Source organism: Semicossyphus pulcher, unplaced genomic scaffold, assembly GCF_022749685.1.
Source record: "Semicossyphus pulcher isolate SPU_LCO1_2020_fin unplaced genomic scaffold, fSemPul1.0.p SCAF_11, whole genome shotgun sequence".
Taxonomy (NCBI): domain Eukaryota; kingdom Metazoa; phylum Chordata; class Actinopteri; order Labriformes; family Labridae; genus Semicossyphus; species Semicossyphus pulcher.
Genome location: NW_027211615.1, coordinates 9800978 through 9822721, shown reverse-complemented (window position 1 = coordinate 9822721; position 21744 = coordinate 9800978). Strand labels below are relative to the sequence as shown.

Below are 21744 nucleotides of genomic sequence, written 5' to 3'. Positions count from 1 at the left end.
TCAGTTTGCTTAGTAAAGAGATATTCAGTCAAGAGAGAAAAAATCATCCTAAAGCCACAGAACCGTTCTAAGAGCTCATCCTTTTCCTCAACAGTGAACTATGACATGTCCACGGCCAAAGAGCTGCTTCTGCTGACCAACTCTCAGGAGGAGCAGCAGCGCTGGGTCAGTCACCTCCTGAAACGCATCCCGAGGAAACACCCGACCATGAGTCCTCCCTCCGCAGCACCGAACACCCCTCCTGAAGCAACATCACGGCCCTCTCCTCATATGTCCCCACGAGCTTCACCCCGGGGTTCACCTCACATGTCGACCCACCGCGGAGCCATGAAGATCCAGTCGACCAGACAACCGCAGTCGTCAGGGAAGGGCAGGTGAGGACAGGGTTAATACTGGATGCAGATAATTTACTCACATATGTTGTATCTTTTAAAATGACTGAATTACTGTTGGACAATCTTATTCTTAAGGTCAAACTCATTATGGCTGTACACCATGTCTTGTTATTATAAAAAACTAAATATTCTTAATGTTTTTAAGGTACGTTTTGATTAAAAGGCAAACACAATGTCAGGAAGAAAGCCGCCTCCACACTTAGGAGGTGTTCCCAAGAGCAAGATTGATGAAGGTTAAAGTCAATTGAGTTTTTAAAAACCTTTAATCTTGATACAGTCTTTCTTAAATATATTAAAACTCCAGAAGCAGTTAATTTAAAATGCAAATTGTAATTTTAGAGCTCATATGAGGGGACTCTGGTGATAATCAGCAGCTATTGTACTTTGTCTCTTTTCTATTACTCGAGGTCTTTTCTGAGCTTTCATTATCTCAAGGGAACTTAATGTGCTGTTAATCAAAGGCATCATTTTGCTTTGGCATTAGGAGATGTAACACTCGCAAGACGGGTCAGAAGAACACAATGCAAACAATAACTTTAAACAATTGACCCTTCGCTAAGCCCCTCCCCAGAACAGCCACTGTCCAATCCTACGTTAGTAGCTGTAACTAGGCGCGGGAGGCCTGTCAAGCTTTCAGAACAGTTTACAGGGGGATGTCATATTTGTTCCCTTTCTGAAGCCAAAAACTCGAGAGGAGAGATGTCGGACATGTATTCAGAATTGTGGAAGACAGTCAACTGGTCTCTGCTTGGATCCGGTCTGATCCTTGTACAGGATTTTGTTGGGCTTTCCTGTTGCCTTGAGGAGATCCAGTGTATGGATCAAGCCCACGATATGCGAGCAATATCCTGATGCGCTTTAAACAAAATGAAAAAGCGGGATAATTTAGTTTTGCTAGCAATGGGCTAAAACATATTAATGAAAGTTATAGGAAGCCATAACTAAACGTTAGCTTAAAATAAAACAATATATTGACTCACCCTGCTGTGCAAGAACATTGTTGTTCCTGTAGGCTATATGATATATGGTCATTAACATGAATCGTCAACACGGGGCTTTGGGACCTGTGAGCGTATGTCCTCTTCGTTCTCAACACTCCACTGACAAATTACATTGTGGATGTAGCTTTCAAATGCGTATTGTCGTCCTTTCTGTATACTTCTCTCTGATATTTTGGAACTATTTGTTCAGAAATTTTCTGTTATTTCCCTTGGAACAGCTCTCACTGTTATAGTTGAAAACGCCATAACATTTACTCGCTTGACAGGCGTAGCAACAGTAACCAAGGACTTAGCGAATGGTCAATTTGTTGTCTCTGTTGGTCACCTGAAAGCGACCTCTTGGTTTAAATAAGATGAATCATTTGCATGTGCATAATGCTGTCTGCAGCTTTAGTGCTCCAACATGGCATCTTGCACAGCCTCAGTAGCCTCCTAATTCAGTAGGAAATGGCACCAACACATGTTGGGAGTCACTAACTCTGTCTGTCTTCTTTTCTGAGATTAATTACGACAAGTTGCTCTCAGCCAACCTAACTAGCTCTCATCCCTCAGCACTGGCCCCATGCTCCGTATCATCCTCCACTGACCTTTGACCTCTTCACCTCTGACCCCACCATTCTAACGTCTCTCTTGCTGGGAGACTGTAAGTAGCCGAGCTTGTTGTGCCTGCCCGCCACCCGTAACACTGTGCTGCTGTGTGCATCAATACCTCCCCTCATCATAACATGCAGCACTGAGTGACTAAACTCACGGCTCCACACTGCCCCCTGGTAAACATGGCATGTATTGCCCCAGCTGTTTAGGAAGCACGTCAGGCTTACACCCCCTCAATGAACTTCATACTTACTGTTTCAGATTGCTTGATTTTGGCCTGAAAGACTGGAGTTGGCCGTTGGATGATGTCGATAATGATGATGATGATGATGATGATATGTTCTTCTAAAGGAATTGAAGGAGGGGGACAGAGGGTAACTGGACCTCTGCATGTGTGTTTGCACTTAGTAGGAGGCCTTAATGGGGCCACAGGCATGTTTTTTTGTGATTTTCTAGATTCCCATGAGTTTGATTTGTTTACATTGTTGTTACAAGAATAGTTTGACAGTTTGGAAAATGTGTGTGCTGCACTTTCAGCATGTTTTGAATGAGTCAAATATTAAAGCAATTTGTATTCAAGCATAATAGGGAGTGACAGAGCTACATAAGGACATCAATAGCACTGTCATAGCTGTCAATTAAATATGAAGTGATAGCCAACAGTCAGTTAGCCTAGCATAGCTGAAAGACTAGAAGAAGCAGCCCTACACCCGACAAAGGTAACAAAATTGGCCTACCAGCACCTGAATACAAAAACTTAAATTAAATCTTGACCCTGGATAAAAAGTTCAAGAAAAAGTCCAGCATACTTGGTCTGAGACAGGCTTGCTGATTCCCCCTGCTTCCTGTCTTTATGCTAAGCTAAGCTAACTGTCTGCTTTCTGTAGCTTCATATTTACCATACTGACATGAGAGCGGTGATTATCTTCTCATCAAACTCTGTGTTAGAAAGCGTTGAGGCATACATCCCAAATTTTCAAATATGAAGCTATAGTAAACAGTGGGTTAGCTTAGCCTAGCTTAAAGACTTGAAACAGGAGGAACACCTAGCCTGGCTCTGTCAGAAGTGAACAAAAGCCACCCACCAGCACCTTTAAACAAAAAACTTTAACTATATGAAATCACAATTTGTTACTGTTACACTTTATTAGCCTAAAAGATGGTGGTAGGCGGATTTTGTTACCTTCTATCTTCTCATCAAACTCAATGTGAGAAAGCTAGTATAAGCACACATCCCAAAGTAGGCTATCAAATATTCCAAGCGAACAGTTGGTTAGCGTAGCCTAGCTTAAAGACTGGAAACACCTAGCCTGGCTATGTTGGAAGGTAATAAAATCCACCTACAAACAAAAACTTGTTTAAAAACTACATAAAACCACACTTTGATACTATTACACTTGGTTAGTTTAAGACATTCTGCTTCCTGTGTTTATACTAAAGCAAGCTTAGCGCCTGCTTGATGTAGCTTTGAATTTATCTTACTGACATGAGCGCAAGAAAGCATTTATCATCACGCATCCTAAAATATTCTTTAATATTGTTCTTCTTTCGAACATACAGAGCAAGATTATTCCCATATTTGTCTGCTATTTATGCATCTTACTCGAGCATTGTGCAGGCTTCTGGATTGCTTCCTTCTGTAATATGTGTGGATTTTGTGTGGGCGTGCTTTTGAAGTCCAGCCATGCTGTTGGTAGCGTCCCAGGTTTTCACATCATTTTGTTTTTCTCTCTCTTCACAGTTAACCCCGGCTGATCAAAGATGTGCTTTTTCATCTTTGAGGATTAACAGCAGCAGTCTGGAGGCAGTGTCTACACGTGTTGTTTCTTCAGGGAAGTAGACTGAAAAAAAAAAAATGCTAATCGCGGGCAGAAACATTCACAGAAACTGGCTGTCGTCATGAGAACCGTGGCTGTCTTTGTTATTTTAACAAGAGGGAAAATGAGCAGTGTTCAAATTCGAGTGAGATTTCATTTTCATCAAAAAAAAAAAAAGTAAAACCTCAGCTCAACACCTGGTAATTAAAGCTGCCTTATTTTATAACTACAAAAATACGGACATTTTAATCAGCCAGCTGCAGTGACTCACATGGATTTGTGTGTGTGAGGTGTTAGGCATGTGTGTGAACATTTGTATATAGGATTAAGAGGTCTGTCTGTGTATTGTAACACAGAAACTGTAGCTCATAGTATTTGATTGTTTTATTTTTATGGGTATAAGTCAGCAGCACATTATACAGTACATGCTTGTCTTGTAAATGAATACAGTTTTACTGAATGGAGGATTTTACATCATTATCTGATTTTTGGAAGTATTTTAAACACAAGACAGAATCAAGTCAGTCTGAACATAAACTGTGTTTTCTTCTCCTCATTCATGATGAATACGAATAAATTCTGCTACCCTGAAATGGACAATTCATTTTTCATTCCTTGTTTAAAATCCCAAGATTAGGATTTGTTTCAATAGTGTTCTGTCAAGGATTCGGGTCAATATATTACAATGCAGGCAAAGAAAGCATGACTAACACTGATCCAAACAATAGCCCTAGTTATTTATTCCTTGCCTTGATGCATTATTTTAAAATTTCTGTCTGGATTTCATGGACAAAGTTCCCCCTCTAGCATAACGTATATACTGCATCAAAAGTAGTAGAAAAAGCAGTGAATTACATATATAATAAAGTTCATTGAGTCTTTTCTGTTTACGGAGTTTGAATGTGGTTTCTCATGCCTACATCTTTCAAGGTTAAGCTGTACCTGAATTATTACTGTGGTTGGTTAGCTATAGCATTACAGCAGTTAATCCTTCTTGGGTCCACAATATCAGTATCAGTGAGATGAAATTGAAACATTAGTGCAGCTAAATCCTGTTTAATCTTGTTAAAGGAATGGTTTGACCCACTGGAATCCTTTTTATCTTAATTACTGTAAACCCTGACAAGCAAGCTGAGCTAACGTTGGACGTTAGCTATAGCTCAGCGAGCAGCCACCACCACTGAAATCCTGTGTTTGCGAAAGAGTGTCGGAGAAACTCACTTTTAACATGTAACTGCTTTATTTCGGGATTTTACCAGTTTACATTATCTTAACTTTAAGTTTTACTGAAGTACAGCCTTAAACTGTGTAATTGAAAGACAAATGCTGACGTTATGCTAGCTAGCTTAAAAGTTACACTCTTTGCTAGCAGCACAGTGTTGTTTGCTGCATTAAAATAGTTGTTACCTGTGGCAGCCATAATGTAAAATGTTACAGATTGCTACTGTTTTGAAGAAGAAAAAGCTTCTTTAAAGTTTTTTTTTAGGGGGAATAATAAAATATGGTTTCAAATCAGTACATTGACTGGCGTACTAGCCGATACCTGTTTGCTAATATCAGGCTGTATTTAGAGGCATTTCTACATGTTATACTGGTATCAGTATCTGTACAACTTTTACTACCTGTACCTTCCTTTCACTGTACCTAGATTATTAGTTTGGTATCAGTTCCATTATTATTATTTAAGATATGATCATCAGAAATCATAGAAAATTAAATGCAGTGTTCACTGTGTAGTAATACTGCTGTGATCTAACAAGATAAACACCACCAAATGAGACAAGGAAATAAATATAGACCCCTTATTGCACATTACTGACATTATAAATACAAAAGGGAGTTCTGCAATCCTTTAGAGGCTTTATGTCTGACTAAAGTGTATTTAAGGAGACTATTTGAACTATACCAGAATAGGTTGTCTCTATCTAGCAACTGCATGTGAAGTGAGTGGGCTTGACTGAAATAAATCTTTCAGAACAGCCTAAAGCCAACTGGCACTCGTCATACATAATGTAATGCTTCATCATGTTGCCCATCTGCTAAAATGGTATCTCATCCTGCAGGGCTAATCCATTCTCTCTATCGGCTGTGTGACTGTATGTTCCAGTTAAATAACCATGAAAGCTGCTGTACCTGCCTGCTGCACAGACTGCTGTGACCTCAGGTGGCACGCAGCCCTCTCCTGCTGTTATTCTCCTCATTAACATCTCCTAATTAACATTTCTATAAAAAGGTGTTTTCTCACTGTGTTGGTAACTATATTTTCTAAAGTGGCATACTGAAGTATTCATCTGAGCCACTTGTTCTGAAGCAGAGTATTCCCCTTCCATGCTACTTTATATTTCTAAAACACCACAATTTCATACATTAATTTTAGAGCCTTTGTTGCTATTTTACAGAATGTTTGAAATAACTTTATGTCTTTACAACTTTATGATGGACTGTTTTAGATTAAACTTTATCTTACATGAACACCCGTCCATCCATCCATTATCTATGCCACTTATCCTGTTCAGGTCAATCACAGGGCTAAGACAAAACATATAATCAGCAATTTCTGAACTACATTATTCACAAATCAGCCAAAACATTATGACCACCTGCATAAAATTTTGTAGGGCCCCCTTTTGCCGCCAAAACAGCCCTGACACGACGAGGCATGGACTCCACTAGACGTTCCTTTTTTGGACCACTGCAGACCGGGAACGCCCAACAAGAGCTGCAGCTTTGGAGATGCTCTGACCCGGTCCTCTAGCCATCTCAATTTGGCTCTGGTCAAAGTCGCTAACATTTTTAAGCTGGCCCATTTTTCCTGCTTACCACATTGCAATTTTAAGGACAAAATGTTCACTTGCTGCCTAACATATCCAACCCACTGACAGATGGCATTGTAACGAAATAATCAGTGTTAACCTGACCTGTCAGTGGTCATGATGTTATGGCTGACCAGTGTATAGTTACAGTGATATTACTTCTTAGTCAGAAAATCATGTAATTTAAGTTTTAGTACTTTTAGCACCTGGCAATACTTATTTTGAATGCATGCCCTTTTTTTACTTTATTGTATGGATTCTTTACCTAAGTAGAAATATTTCTTCCACTGCTTGTGGCATCAATCTATTACTTTTTTTACTGCTTTGGTTATATACAGTCCAAGCAGTAAAAACAAGCTAATAAATGGAGAAAACCCTTCAGGATAGGTTGAACACTATTTACAACTTTAACTACCCTGTAAGGAGAAAGACTGGCAGAGACTTAATGATATGAGCATGCTTTAAACACAGACGAAGCAGGCAGTAGCCGTTTCAATTTCCTACATTTATTTTCTCATTTTCAGCAAACATGCAGTTGAGGAGTGTTTTTTTTTCTATGAAAAGAAAATAGACAAATTAGTCTTCAATGTAAAGATGAAAAATCAAACACAACTGGACACATTTAAGTAAATTCACACACACACACACACACACACACACACACACACACACACACACACACACACCCCATTTTAAAGTCAGATTAAGTAGATTATATTAGCATCCTCACAATGTCAGGTAAACACTGAAAATAAAATATACAACATGGTTATTCAACGCACTCAGGACACACACAATGTACCTCCTCAAAGTAGGGCAGACAAAAAGAAGAACTACAGCTCAGACCAACTTTATCAAGGCACCTGTGAGCTGCCCTAAATGGTACAGCTGTGATTGCACGGAGAGGGTCCTCTCTGGTCATGTGACCATCTCTCCCAACATAGCCAGATTGGACATAAAATTTAAAAGTACTTATGAACATTCTCAGGTATGAACTACTTTGCTTTCCGATGAGTCAAATTTCCAGTAAAATGAATGAAAACCCTTAAAGTTAATGGTCATGCGTCGTTACCTCTTCCTTTCATGCTCTCTCCCCAGTCTCCCCCCCCCCCCCCCCCCCCCCCCCATAAACATAATCCAAAGTACAGAACACTAACTTAGTTTCTTCCCCTCAAACGTTTGCAAAATTCATATAACAACATTAACACTGAGACTTCAACATCATATTTCAGAATCAGCAACTTTCTAAGGAACCAAATGAGTTATTCCACAAACCCACGTACACTAGGTTTCCAGGTTTTGTTCTTCCCCTGCAGCTTTGAGTCACCCGGTCTGTTGCAACCACCTGTCCTTGACGAATGACTGTGTAGTGACGGGTCCTTGTTTACTCAATAAGTAATGATTAGATTGGGGGAATCTGCTCCCCAAATGACTCAGTAATTTGCAAGTGAACGACGCTGAGGAGAAGTCTGGCTGATACACATGCAACAGAGAAAAGACAGTACGTTTATTTTGTAATCTTGTTGCAGAACATGGTGTGCATTAACTGGAAATGATTGGTGTGTTCATTTGTGTTTTGCAGTGTTGAAATACTTCTGCAGGATATTTAAGACCTTGCAAGTTTTCTGATGCACTATTATCCTCATTTTTAAATCTGTGTTCTTCTTGTCTTGTGTTGTAGTAATGAGTTCCTGGTGTGCCTTTGCTTTCCTCTGGTTGGCTTATTTCTGCCACGGCACTCTGTCCTGCCCAACACTTTGCAAATGCTACTTCAGAAGAGCCGAGGTGGTGTGCAATGAAGTTCCCCTGACAGAGTACCCTTCTGAGGGTCTCCTGAAGAACACCACCCTGCTCACCATCCAGTTCACGAACATCACCTCCATCTCCGAGCAGCACCTGAACGCCACACCCCTGCTGCAAGGGCTCCACCTGTACAGCAACCACCTGCAGAGCCTTTCGTCTAATCTTCTCAGAGGCGTTCCTCTTCTAGACACTTTGGATCTCACCGGAAACAAACTGTCCGACCTGCCTGCGGATGTTTTCAGCCACGCCCCGCTCCACAACTTGGTCCTGAAGAATAACCTGATTGAAAAAGCTGATGCTAAGTGGCTAGCTGATAACAGCAGTCTGGCCTGGTTGGACTTATCTGGTAACCGCCTTACAGAGATCCCAACCGCTCTGCTTCAGAAACTGCCCTTATTAGACAATCTGGACCTTTCCAACAACCGTCTGGGGAGGATTTCTGCAAATTCTCTGGACTCGCTAAACAAACTTGAGAGGCTGAACCTGCAGAACAACAAGCTAGAAACTCTGGATGCATCTATCCTTCAGAGCACCCGTAACCTCACGTATTTGTTCCTCAGTCGGAATAAGCTCAACAAACTCCCCCAGAACCTTTTCCAGGAGCTCACTCAGCTCAAACTCCTGAGTCTGGATGACAACCAGCTGAGCCACATCCCCGCAGGTCTGCTAGACCCTCTGAAATCTCTGGACGAGGAGGGGCTGGACCTGACAAACAACCCCTGGCTTTGTGATGGGAAGGTGGAGTACCTCTGGATGTGGCTTCAGAAGAACAAGGAGAAGGTCTTTCTGCCGGAGACAGTCATATGTGCCAAGCCACAGTCTCTGGTGGGACGTTCAGTGGTGTCATTGACAGAAAGTGAAGTGAAATCACAATCTTAAGATTTTCGATCCTGGTAATGGTTAATATCTGACATGTCCTCAGTTCAGCCCGTCATAGCTGTCTTTTTAATCACTGACGCATTCTCTTTTGTTGGTCTAATGTGAGTGTGTAATAAAACATGATTTAAGAAAGAAATTATTTAAGAATATCTGTCTTTATTTGCACTTTATTCAAAGATAAATGTACACCATACATGAAGCTATAGCCAATAAATAGTTAGCCAAGCTTAGCATAAAGACTGGAAACAAGGGGAAAACAGTCCACGGGTGATATAAATCCATCTCGTTAGACCGTGTAAAACCTAAACTTGTCTTTTAAATAAACCAACATGTTAAATTAATGAGCTGTGAGCTGAGGTGCTGTTAGGAAGGAGGACTTCCTCCAGACATTTGCTAAGCTAAGCATCAGTTGCTAGCTTTAGCTTCTTGAAAAAAACAACATCATGTGTGGTATCAATCTACTCATCTCTCAGCACCCTATTTCCCCAAAAGTATTACCTTCATAGATTGTATGTTATTTAAAAAAAGGGGGGGGGGGTGTTGAATGAAGTAATAATGTAATGAATAACCTCGTTCATACATTTCTGAAAGCAAAGTTCTTAGCACACATCACTGTTGCAGGATTGAAAAAAAGAAAATATTGATTTTTGAGTGGTAAAGTCTAAACTTGAAGAAAGATCAGAAAACTAATCACTCACCAGTTGATGAGCTGGTTTGTTTGCTCGGGTTTGTTTGCCTCTTGCAACATTTTGTCCTGACTCTCTGCTGGGCACAAATATGCTCAACATTGTATAAAAAACAAGTCCTTGTATAAAACCTACAACAGAAGACTTCAGTCTACTTGCCTGTCAGGTAGGATTATGCATTTATGACCAGATTTTCACATTATATTTAAATTACTATATTATTGTAATACCCTGTATGTACCTCTTATACTTTTGGCAGTGCTTAAAGATGAACTTGTGGATACTCCTGACTTTCACTGCACTGGCTCTTCAAAAAAGAGGAGCCCACTCGTGTCCGGATCTGTGCTCCTGCTCCTTTTCACCTTTGGGTGCAGAGGTGGAGTGCAGCCAAAGCTCCCTTACACATTTTCCTGTAAATGGTTTGCCCTCCAACACGACTCGACTCTCCATCCAATCCACCAACCTCAACAGTATCACAGCTCGTCATCTGATCTCTGTTCCCCTTTTGAAGAACCTCCAGCTGTATCACACCAACCTGACGAGCCTTCCTGCCGATCTGCTGAAGGATGTTCCTCACTTGAACACGTTGGATCTGACGGGTAATCGGCTGGTTCTACTTCCTACAAATGTCTTCAGCCATGCCTCACTTCGCGGTCTTGTGCTGAAGAATAATCTGATTGAAGAAGTAGATGCTCTGTGGTTTCCTGACAACAGTAGCCTGACCTGGCTGGACTTGGCAGGAAACCGTTTGACAGACGTGCCCACCGCTCTGCTTCAGAAGATGCCCAATCTGGAGAATCTAGACGTGAGCGACAACAACCTGCGAGACCTTCATCCTGACGCCCTGAAGAACCTGCGCCACCTTGTGACACTGAATCTCGCTGGCAACCAATTAATCTCCCTGAAACCGACAACCTTCACCCACAACCTGAAACTATCCCAACTGTTCCTTCAAGAGAATCAGCTCCGAGAACTGCCGGCGACCCTCCTCCAGGGTCTCCAACATCTTGAACTTCTGCTGCTCAATCAGAACCAGCTGCAGAATATCCCCTCGGGGATGCTGGGTGAGAGAAAATCCTCTTTCAGGATGATCCTAACAGGAAACCCTTGGGTGTGCGATGAGAGGGTGGAGTATCTGTGGAAGTGGCTCGCTGCTCATCCGCAAAATGTCTTCTTTCTGGAGGAGGTGACATGTGCAGGACCTGAAGCTCTTGAAAGCCGACAAGTGGTCTCTTTAGCTGGCTCTGAGCTTGGACTCAACAAGATGAGAAAGTAGTGATAAGGAGGTTCTGTACCCTCAATATTTAACTAAAATCCTATGTCAAATTGTAAATTATGATTAATTTGATTATCCAGAACTGCTTTCTGATGATCTCTATTATTTGGATAATGTCCAGCCCACTGGGTGGCGTAAGATACTCAATAGATTTTTAACAGCGCAGCTCATTTAAGAACCAATTTACTGAGTGGATGCCAGCCAATGATGTGATAAAGGGAGTCTTCATGCCACTAAATTGTCATTGTATTGATTTATTTAACAAACTAGCTGTAAGGCAGATTGTGTCAAGGTAAAGGAGTATAAACTAGACATTTAATCATGGTTTCATAAAGGATTGATTATGTAATCATAAATTAAATACATAAACTCCATAAAGAAAGAAATATGCATCGGAGGGGTCAGAATAAAAGCAGGAAATTAAAGCCTTCTTCTCCTTCTTTGCTGAGTGTTCCAATATCCTTACAGCGAATGCTTACTCCAACAGATCCGTCTCACTCGTTGCTGGTCGCACCACAGATTGCAGCATTGTTTCAGTCGTGCCTTTTTGTTCTTAATGATGTTGAGCATGTGGGAGTGTGTGGGCAGTAAAACGTCCGTGTCTTCCAGCTGACCTCTCCTGGATGTGTTTAAATATCTCTCTCTTTCGTTAAGTCTCTCTCTCTCTCTCTCTGCTAATGTATATGTGCGTCTTCCTACTCGGTCCCCCATATCCTCAAGCTTTGATCACAGTAAGTGCGCCCCAAACATAATTTATTACTCTTGTAAAATATAAAGCATTACCTCCTCTGGTTACTTATGAAAATTAAACCTTGTTTGTAAATGCTCCCCAAAGAGTGGAGGGGAAACTTCCGAGGTTTGATGAATGTCTTTCATTCCACCTCTCTGAATTGTGTCCTGGAGGTTAAAGGTCGAGGAGTTTGCTGGTCTGAATCCCCTCTTGTGTGAATTCCCTCTGGATGAAAACATCTGTTAAAGTGAACAAAGTCACTCTCCTCTCCCTTTAAACTACTGCTGCTCTTGGTGCGAGACATTTAATCTCCATCTGCTCCTGCTCGCCCCGCAGCTCCTCCTGTTTGTTAGAGCTTAATGGCGTGCAGGTCATCTCTTGGATAAATAAGGACAAAACTTCCCTCCTTACATCAGTATGGAGAAACAGATTCTGCTCTCTGGCTCGCTGCAGCACTTGTAGGCTAATGATCGCTGACTTACACTGAAATCTAAAAGGTCACAAGCGAGGTTTTCACACACTTTAGAATGACTGTGGCCTTTTTAAACTACATGTTGTAATAACAGGGACGTGATTGTCTTTGAAAGCTCCTCATTAGCACGTAATGGTGCTCTAACCAGTTCACATTTTTGTCAGAATGGGCGAACACTTTATGTCTCATGTGCATTTCCAGGTTATGAACTCAGTGAAGTCTTTGCCGTCTCTTAATGGTCTGCTTACTGCTTTACTTGAGTTGGGTTTTTTTTCATTATATTCTCTTAATTTTTTTTCCATTTCTTACTTTCACTCTGACCAATAAGAACCTGTCACTAAAATGTAAAACAACTTATTCTAATATGTTTTTTATTACATGATTTTTTCCATTTTATGCTATTTAAATTCTGCTTCACTGCATTTTAGAGGGAATTTTATACTTTTAACACTACTACTTTTATTAAACAGCTAAAGTTGGGAAGGAGAAGTCCCTTTTTACACTGCCAGCTCAAGGCGGGATTATTACACCTCGTCTTTAATGTAAAACCCACAGAGACAGAATGGCTGGGCCAAGTCGTTCTGGCTCTGAGCCAGCATGTGAAGCACGCGCTGTTTATTATTATTATTATTCATTTATTTATTTAAAAAGAGACCATGTACAATATTAACCACAAATGTTACCATTCAATGCATTGTACCAGAGTTAGCTTAAAGCTAATTTTCATTCGCAGTGTACAACTCACGCACATTTTGCTTCCGTAGCGCCGGCACGCTGTGTAAAAACACATTAGGGCGGCTTTACGCCGGCGTTGCTTGGTTCAATGTAAAATGGCAAGGAGGTATAAGGGCGGAGCTTCGTTACGGCGCTGTGGTGGGCTTGCAACGTGAAAAAGAGGCTAAAGGCTAAAGATAGCTTCAAACACTGATAAGCTAGCTAAATAGCATTAGCTTATTATTCTGTTGGCATTGAATAACTATTGTTTTAGCTAATAAAGTAGGTGGGATAACATTAAAACATTGATTATTGTTTGCCCCGCTCCTCTTCCACCAATTTCTTATCCAACTATGATCAATATGGGCTAGATAAACAGTGCAAATACATGCTAATTAGTGCTAACGTGAATAAAATAGTACTAGAATTTCATTCACTGATAGGTCGGGATCCTTTGATGGTCCGTTAGTATAATAACCAGTACAGTTGGCTACATAGCAAGCCATATTTTTTGTTCCAATTGCATGAAAAAACAGCAGCCGAGGGGTTAACTTCAGCGATTCGAATTAGCTGAGGTGATGCCTTGAAAACAGCTAACAGCAGCCACCTGTCAATCAGAGCAGCAACGCCTATCATTGTTCAAAGCTTAAAGCCTTCATGAAACAGGTCAGTTATGTAAACACTCTGAACGTGCAGTTGTCTTGACCAGGCTGTAAACATGTAAACATTTGAACGCAGGTCATTAGATACTGAATTGTTGATGGAGCCAGCCTCTAGTGTGCAGTTGAGGAAATGCAGTTTTGGCACCCCTGCAGTGGCTTCGTTTTTCAGCTGTTCCTGCTTCTGTTTTATATGAATTATTAAGGTTTCGTATACTTTTTTCCTCCACTGAAAATGGGTTTTTACTGTGCAGTCTTCTCGTATTTAAAGATCCATTCCTCATCAGCCATCCCGCATAGCTGCCCCCCTCTTCACTGTGTCCCTACAGGACGGTCAGACCAAAGCTTGGGGGATGAAGTCAAATTAATCACAGAGAAAGAAAATCCCAAGACAAAGTTTGCCCTCTAACAGGACACACATCCATCATAAGACACGTCTGTTCTCTGTAGTGGTGCACCTTTGCTCTTCAACCTTGATATTTTGCAGGTCATACTAACCTTCTATCTTTATATGTGTTTTTAAGCTTGGTCTGAAATGAGAAAAAAGGCTGTTCGCCTCATTAAAAGCTAACCTGAAGGTAGGTGAGAGGAGTCACACTTTGGCTGCCTTTAGAAGCCCGAGGACATCACCATGCAAGCACTTAACAACAGCAAAACCCTCCCACTGAGCCCTATATCAACCTCCCTACGCTTTGTTACTCAAGATTGACAGCAGTTTGTTTATGCCTCAAACCTGTGCGCGTTCAGGACCAGCATGCATTGCATCTTATCGCCCTCATCTAGCATGTTTAATCAAGCGGTTGAAGGTGGCGAGTGTGGAGAAACGGCACGATGCCGCGCATTAACCTGCATCTTCATTTATCATAATCCTACGCACATTTTATTCATCTCATTCCGCCGCTCGTTAATCATCGCGCTACATGACAACATAAACGCGAGGAAAGGATCGAGCTGTTGCATTTGTGCATTATCTCATTACAGGCAAAGAGTGCTGAGGCCACTTCTCTGACTGTATGATTGGTTGTTGTAAATGGCCTCCTGTGCTCTCCAGGGAAATGGGCTATTAGGAGGCTCTTCCGAGATGGAGGCCGTGTTTAACACCCTGCCACAAATCGAGGCTTTTTTATTGCATGAATGCAGGTTTTGATGGAGGATCCCTTGCTATTCCAAGACATACCTAGGAAGGCATTAACCTTTGAAGAAATATAACACATTTTATTTATTTGTCCATCAAAATGTAATGAAACATTAACAGATGACTATGGAGACAAAGGTGAAAGAAAATAAAAAAACAGTATCAACCAAATATATAAAATCAAATCAACTGGAACTTAATGGAAATAAAAGTGATGGAGGACAGAAGGAAGCATTGACGGCGCACGTTAAGAGAGTAGGTGAAGCATCTGTTTATGGATGCTGCTCCATCAGCTTGTTTATGGCTTTAGACTGTTTTAAGAAGGGGGTGAAAATGAAGCCTAGCCAATATGACAGATAGATAGACAGAGTTAACCCTAACCCTAACCCTAACACCTTGTCTACTTTACAAGGGAGTCTAACATAGCTGGCTTTACCAGATGTCAAATTGTACTAACCTTGTCTGCTTTAGAGAGGTTTTCTCACCTTACCAGCTCTACTAGGTGTCAACATATACACACATTGTTGACTTTACAAGGGCGTCTTACCTGGCCGGCTTTACTAGGTGCCAAACGTACTCACATTGCCGGCCATAGAAGGTGTCAATAGAGCTGAGTTTAAAAAATCAATTTCTGATGAACGAACCAATATCAATCCATAAATCCCGAGATCGATCTTTAAAATTATGTAAAAACGTGTCTGATCACTCACGTTTCTGATCGCTCCTGAGCGCATCCCCTCGAAACACGGCAGTGAGAGAGACATGCCCGGACTTGTTTACTGCACCTACTACGGAGACACCAGTGATCGCCGATGGACTCTTTTTATCGTGTGTGCGTCCATGAATATGTAAGTTAGTTTTGCACTGATGTTTATGTTACTCTCTGTTAGCGTCGGCTGTGTATTTTCAGCATGTTATTGTACAGTATGCCTTTCCCTATAACTCTTGTGTGGCTTTGTTCTTCGCACTATGAGATCTATGAAATCTTGCGCAAGTTGAACCCCAGTTTGTTTAATCAAAACCATGAGCCAGAAGCAGACTAAAAATCTGGAACTTGAAAAAAAGTATTCATCACAATCATATAATTAAGTCAAGTTGATGGTTTAATGTAAAGAAGGAACATCAGTAGGCTATTAGCTGTTAGTGGGTCATTTTCACATATTGACCCAGGGAAACAAACACTGAGGGAAAATGTTGCTGTGAATATAAAACCCTTCGAAAGTGCTCCTTAATGTGTCACATTGAGAGGATATTGAGCAGGGGAACATCTCCGACTACTGTTCATACCAGACCAAATAAGGCCGTCTGAGTGAAACCCGCGTATACATCGTCTCCTTCATACCGTCTTTTGTTGCTCATGAATTGAACCTTTCAGCTGTTAGAGCAAGACTGCTTCATATCTTCTTTCCAAATTCTCACAGTCTCTTTTTAACACCAACATTTACTTGTGAAGATCTAAATATACCGGGCCCACATCTTTGTTTTTTCATCATCCCGCCCCCCCGGAAAAACAACAGCTCTGCTCTCCCATTGACCTGCTGAAAGCCTCCTTAGAAAAATTACCACCATTCTCATTTGACTGTACACATCCACTCTCTTTAATTACTATGTAAATATTCCACTGCAGTGAAGCACCATTTATGATCCCTGCAGCTTTGATCCGCGGCTGCTGTAAGAGACAAAATCTTTATTGTAGATACTCTGATTCCTTTAGTGTCTCGCTCTGTAATTTTTCTTTCCAGCCATGGCAGATTGATCTCCTCATTGTCATCCATCTGTAATCACCCACAGTGACCCACGCAGGGGGACAAACGGGGCCAAGGGAGTGTAATTACCTCTGAGCACAAAAGACAAGGACACAGCACTCCATCACTGTTTGACGTCTAAATCTCCTCTATGACTCCTCACATCCTTTGCCGTAAGTTTTTATATCGGCTCTCTGACATCCTTTCACACTGAGCTCATATGGATTATCATGCAGCTTTATTTGCCCAGGGGGGCTTTATGCAGCGCCTGTGTCAGACCTTTCACCTGTTGTTGGGTCGGTCGACGTGGAGCCAAGCAGAGACTTGTTCACAGCATGTAGGAACTATGTCAAGGTTACTGAGGGAGATCATGTGTCACTGATGAGCATAGGAAGGGGTCAGGCCAGCTGTTTGTGAAGGCCGACTGAGCTGAAGTAGCAAGGAATTAATTTAACTTGACTTATTGATTCACGCATTTGACAAGCTCCTGCAAGGATCTCTGTATTAGTAATCAATTATTCAGAAATGTCTGTGCGTTAATTATGAAACTGGAGCCAAGAGCTGGTTGGACTTGCATAGTAAAGACTGTAGCAGGGGAAAACAGCAAGGCTGGCTACATTGTTAATAGCACCTGTAAAGCTCACCAAGTAGTATGTTGTATCTCATGAGATAAGATAAGGTAGGAAGGAAATTAAAGAGCCAGGTAGCTCCAAAAAGTACAAGTACGAGTACAGTACAAATTAGAGAAATGCAAAAAACAACTCAAATAAAAGTGAAAATGATCATTAACACTTTATTCAATGACTTATGCTAAGCTAGGCTAAGTGCCCCCTGTCTGTAATCCTACACTTAAAGGAATAGTTCTATACTTCAGGAAACACACTGATTCTTTTGGTAGAAGAAGATAGATACCACCTTCACATCTCTTTAGGTTCCAGCCATTAGCTTGTTTGTTTAGCTTAGCACAAAGACTGAAAACAGCTAGCCTGGCTCTGTCTGCCTACAAGCCCCTCTGAATCTTACTTATTAACACATATCTCATTTGTTTTATTCATACAAAAACTGAAAAGTTGATCCAAAGTTAGTCGTTTATCACTGTTAACTGTAGTCCTGTTACAGTGGCCAGATTCTGTTAGCTTTGGACAGAGTCCGGCAGGCTGCTTCCCCTGTGTCCAGTCTTTGTGCTAAGCTAACTCACAAAGAAAGCAACTGATTTGCTTCCCTTGGTAGAGACTGTTTAGTCAGTTTTGAATCGCTCTGTAAGCTTAATATTTGCTTTTTTCACAGAAATTTAACAAATAAAACATAAAAACAATGGAAAGGAGTCGTGTCCTGGCATTAGCAGCAACGAGAGGATTAGCTTCTCCTCCACCATTGTCCCGTTCCTTCTTGATTTTTTTTTCCCACTTAATTTTCTGCACACATCTCTTAAATGTTGCTGTTTGGAAGCACAAGCCTCTTTTAAGCTTATGACTCAAAAGTGAGTTTTACTTTTGTGGCAGAAATCTATCTCCTTGGTGTGGTTAATGCGTCTTTCATAAGATGGATATCCCAATGTTTGAATGAAACTTCACTTAGTCTGTCACATTAGCCGGGAGACCCAAGGCAATTACAATAATGCAAAGCTGTCTTGACTTAGCCTATGTGTGCCTTTGTGTGTTTGAGTAATTCTGTGACAGATATAAATCGTGTGTCCCGTTGGAGGTATAAAGCCTGATGTCACCCTCAATCAATTCTCTTTTTATGACCTGCAGCCCTAAATTAATTGTAATCATTGCAGCAGGAGACCACTGGACAACTACGTTCAGCTCCATAAAACATCACTGTGTCTGGATGAGATAATCAGCAGTGGCAAGTGCATCAGCAAGCAGGTCGGATCTATGACTGCCGCTGTGCTCTCAAGGCCAATTTCCTTAATTAGATGTCCATTCATTTATCAGCAGAAGTGACACAGGGCCACTCGAACATGGCTGACACAGTGAAATTTGCCCTTTGTAAGCCATTTTGAAGTGGGGACTGTCAGCAAGAGCTATGCGACAGAGAAGAAAGAAAGAATAACTTGTACCAGACGATAAGCAGACCGAGTCACAGCTCCTTGTTATGCAGCCCCCGTACACAGGAGAGCCGTCTGTTTCTATTTCTTTCATGTGCCGCTGTTTAGAACCTTCTAATTAAACCCATTAGCCAAAAATGCCATGCAATGTATGGATTGACTTCTAAATACACTGAGGCAGCTTTAACAAGCTTCGGCTTTGAACAAGTTATTTGAAGCTGTCAGTGGACGCTGCTTTCAAAGCCCAAGTTCAACTGGAGACTGTGCTTGGCATAAATGTGAAGGTTGTTAATCCAGACTGCAGAGCTCAGATCAAAGCAGCCAGAACAACAATGTTTGATGCAGTTCAACTAAATGACAGTTCAAACACAACAGGCTACAATAGATTACAGTGTAACGGCATGAATAAACACGCCACGGATTCTGACTTTTAATTTACATATTCATATTTGCTGAAAGACTGTTCCCCTTACTCTGGGGGACGTCACCCTGAAAGACTAACAGCGGAATATCAAGGAGAGATTTCACATGATTTTCCTGCCCTCAGTGAAATTGGTAAGAAAAAAAAAAGCCTGGGGGAAATAGTGCTGCCTCACACTGACCTTCAAACTAGCTGAATCTGACTTTTTCTCAGCACTAATATTTTGAATTTCACTTTCAAAGGAGTTTTTTTTAAAGTTTTGCTGCCAGTTAAATTAGAATATCCTTAGAACTATTGATACCTTATATAAGACACAGAGCATGAGCAACATGAGTTGATAAGCCTAGCATGGTATAAAGACTAGCAGCAGGGGGGAACAGCTTGCTTGACTCTATCCAAAATTCACCTCACAAGCTAGTCCCACATAGCCAGACATATTTTGTTTGCGCTGTGGGGGGTGAATAAAGACCTTTGTGAACAAATCATAACTTCACAATAAAGAAAAAAACATTCCATGTTGGTTTTATTTATTGTTTTGGTGGGACATTAGCATGTACAGAGGCTAAAACTAGCATTAAAGCTTAATCCCAGTGTTCTTAACATATTTTTTCCTTATCTTTACAGCTAAACATCGAGAGAACCAAGCAGGTTATCCAGACCAAATCTTGGTCAAAACTTGCCTACTCCAGTGTAGGTTGCTAGCTCGGAGGTTGTATTGGTTGGTAAGTAGCCTAGCTTGTTGTATTTTGAAATAGTTTAAAGCAGATGGCAGAGGGGGAGAGGAATCTGGTGGCTAATGGCAGACTCATATGAACAGTTCATTACTCCACAATAAAGGAAAAAACATTCCAAGCTGGTTGTACTTCTTGTTTTGGTGGGACATTAGCATGTACAGAGGCTAGCACTATTAAAAGTTTAGTATTAAAGTATTAATCCCAGCAAAAGAAGTATTCTTAACATATTCTTTATCTCTATTCATCCAGAGAACAAAGCAGGCTGCCTTTTTATACAGTCCAAATCTTTGTCAAAACTTGCCCATTTGATGTAGGTTGCTAGCTTGGATGCTGTTTTGGTTGTTTCAAGTAGCCTAACTAGCCTGAAAAAGTTTAAAGCAGATGGCCGAGGGGAAGAAGAATTGCATCTGGTGGCTAATGGCAGACTCATTTGTACAGTTCATTAGCTACTCCACAATAAAGGAAAAACATTCCATGTTGGTTGTTTTTCTAGTTTTGGTGAAACATTAGCACGTAGATAAGCTAGCATTAGCACTCAAAGCTTAATCCGGGCAATAGAAGTATTCTTAACATATTCTTTGTTTATCTTGACAATTATTTATCGAGGCTGCCTTATTGTCCAGTCCAAATCTTTGTCAAGTGTGGGTTGCTAGTTTGGAGGTTGTTTTGGTTGTTTCAATTAGCCTAGCTAGCTGTATTAAGAAAAAGTTTAAAGCAGATGGCAGAGGGGGAGAAGAATTCCATCTGGTGGCAAATGGCAGACTCATATGTACAGTTCATTCTGTGGGCGGGCCGCTCAAAAGCTGACTAACATGTTGTTTCGTCTGTACCCATACAAAAATGATGAATTTGGGATTTTAGAGGTGTTTTTATACTGAAAATATTCCTTGATGATTCAATCCACCTCAGCGAGGTTACTGTAAGTGTGGTATTACTTTTGTTTGCATGGGATAAACAAATCCAACGTGCAAATATTTCAGGTTCAGCTGTTATTGTACGTTTAATTTTTCAAACTTGGGACATGAGCCAAGCTAGCTGTTCCCCTGTATGTAAACCTAAGCTAACTGCCTGCTGACTCTAGTTTAATTTTTAGCTAATAGACATGAGAGTGATTTTACAAAATGTTAAACTGTAACTGACACTTCAAAGGCAACGGACGTTTTGGCAGTAAGACTGATTTGGAATTAAATACTCAAATATGAATGAAGAGACATCTGTTATAGTTATAGTTTTAGTTTTTAGTTTATAGTTTTATCATAAACTTCAATCTATTTATTTATATATTGCAGCACTGTCGTGTTACACTGACTATGCTTTCGCTAGTTGTTCTTAATAAATTATCAAATGAGTTGAAATATTTGTATGTGAAACGTCCAGCTCTGGGTGTGCAAGTGTTGTAGCAAAAACCTTCACCATGGAGCCAAAAGAACACTCTGTTTTATTGTTTTGTTGACAAAGGAAACATACAGTATTAATCTCTTTTGATTCATTGTTGTAATAAAAACAAAACACCAATATTTTTTTAAGCGCTCTAGTATATAAACAGGTTCCAAATAACAGTAAGAAGTCCTGCACACTGTCTCCCTTACTGCTGAAGCGTACCTTCATGTATATGAGCAGCATCACAGCACTTCCTTATATGTATACAAACACGAATGGGAGCTGCCTCAAACCTCGAATCAGAGAACTACAGAAAAGTTTGAACATTAAACACCAGTAAGATTATAGCATTATAAAGATTATAAGCATATGTATGCTTAATATACCGGCACCAATAAATCTTTACAAGCAATAATTTACAATGTTACAGCGTGACA

The 21744-nt window shown here is 40.8% G+C and overlaps 2 protein-coding genes across 6 annotated transcripts in view; both read left to right on the top strand.

Annotated features, from left to right (window-relative positions):
* LOC138611505 (rho-associated protein kinase 2-like) overlaps window positions 1-4407 on the top strand; it is a 38771-nt gene extending 34364 nt beyond the window's left edge. For 2 of the 5 annotated variants that reach the window (XM_069684688.1, XM_069684664.1), the window contains 3 exons: window positions 95-374; window positions 2252-2364; window positions 3732-4407. In XM_069684688.1, coding sequence (XP_069540789.1) covers window positions 95-374; window positions 2252-2339 — 368 coding nt within the window. In that variant the 3' untranslated portion in view covers window positions 2340-2364; window positions 3732-4407. Of the gene's footprint in view, window positions 1-94; window positions 375-1948; window positions 2040-2251; window positions 2365-3731 lie in introns of those variants that run through there. The other 3 variants (XR_011309613.1, XR_011309614.1, XM_069684680.1) reach the window with 3 other exon arrangements.
* Window positions 4408-7351: 2944 nt separating this feature from the next.
* Window positions 7352-11264, top strand: LOC138585282 (carboxypeptidase N subunit 2). The gene is made up of 3 exons (XM_069657568.1): window positions 7352-7358; window positions 8302-9284; window positions 10248-11264. The coding sequence occupies exons 1-3, from the start codon at window positions 7352-7354 to the stop codon at window positions 11262-11264; spliced, it is 2007 nt and encodes a 668-aa protein (XP_069513669.1).
* Window positions 11265-21744: the final 10480 nt, after the last annotated feature.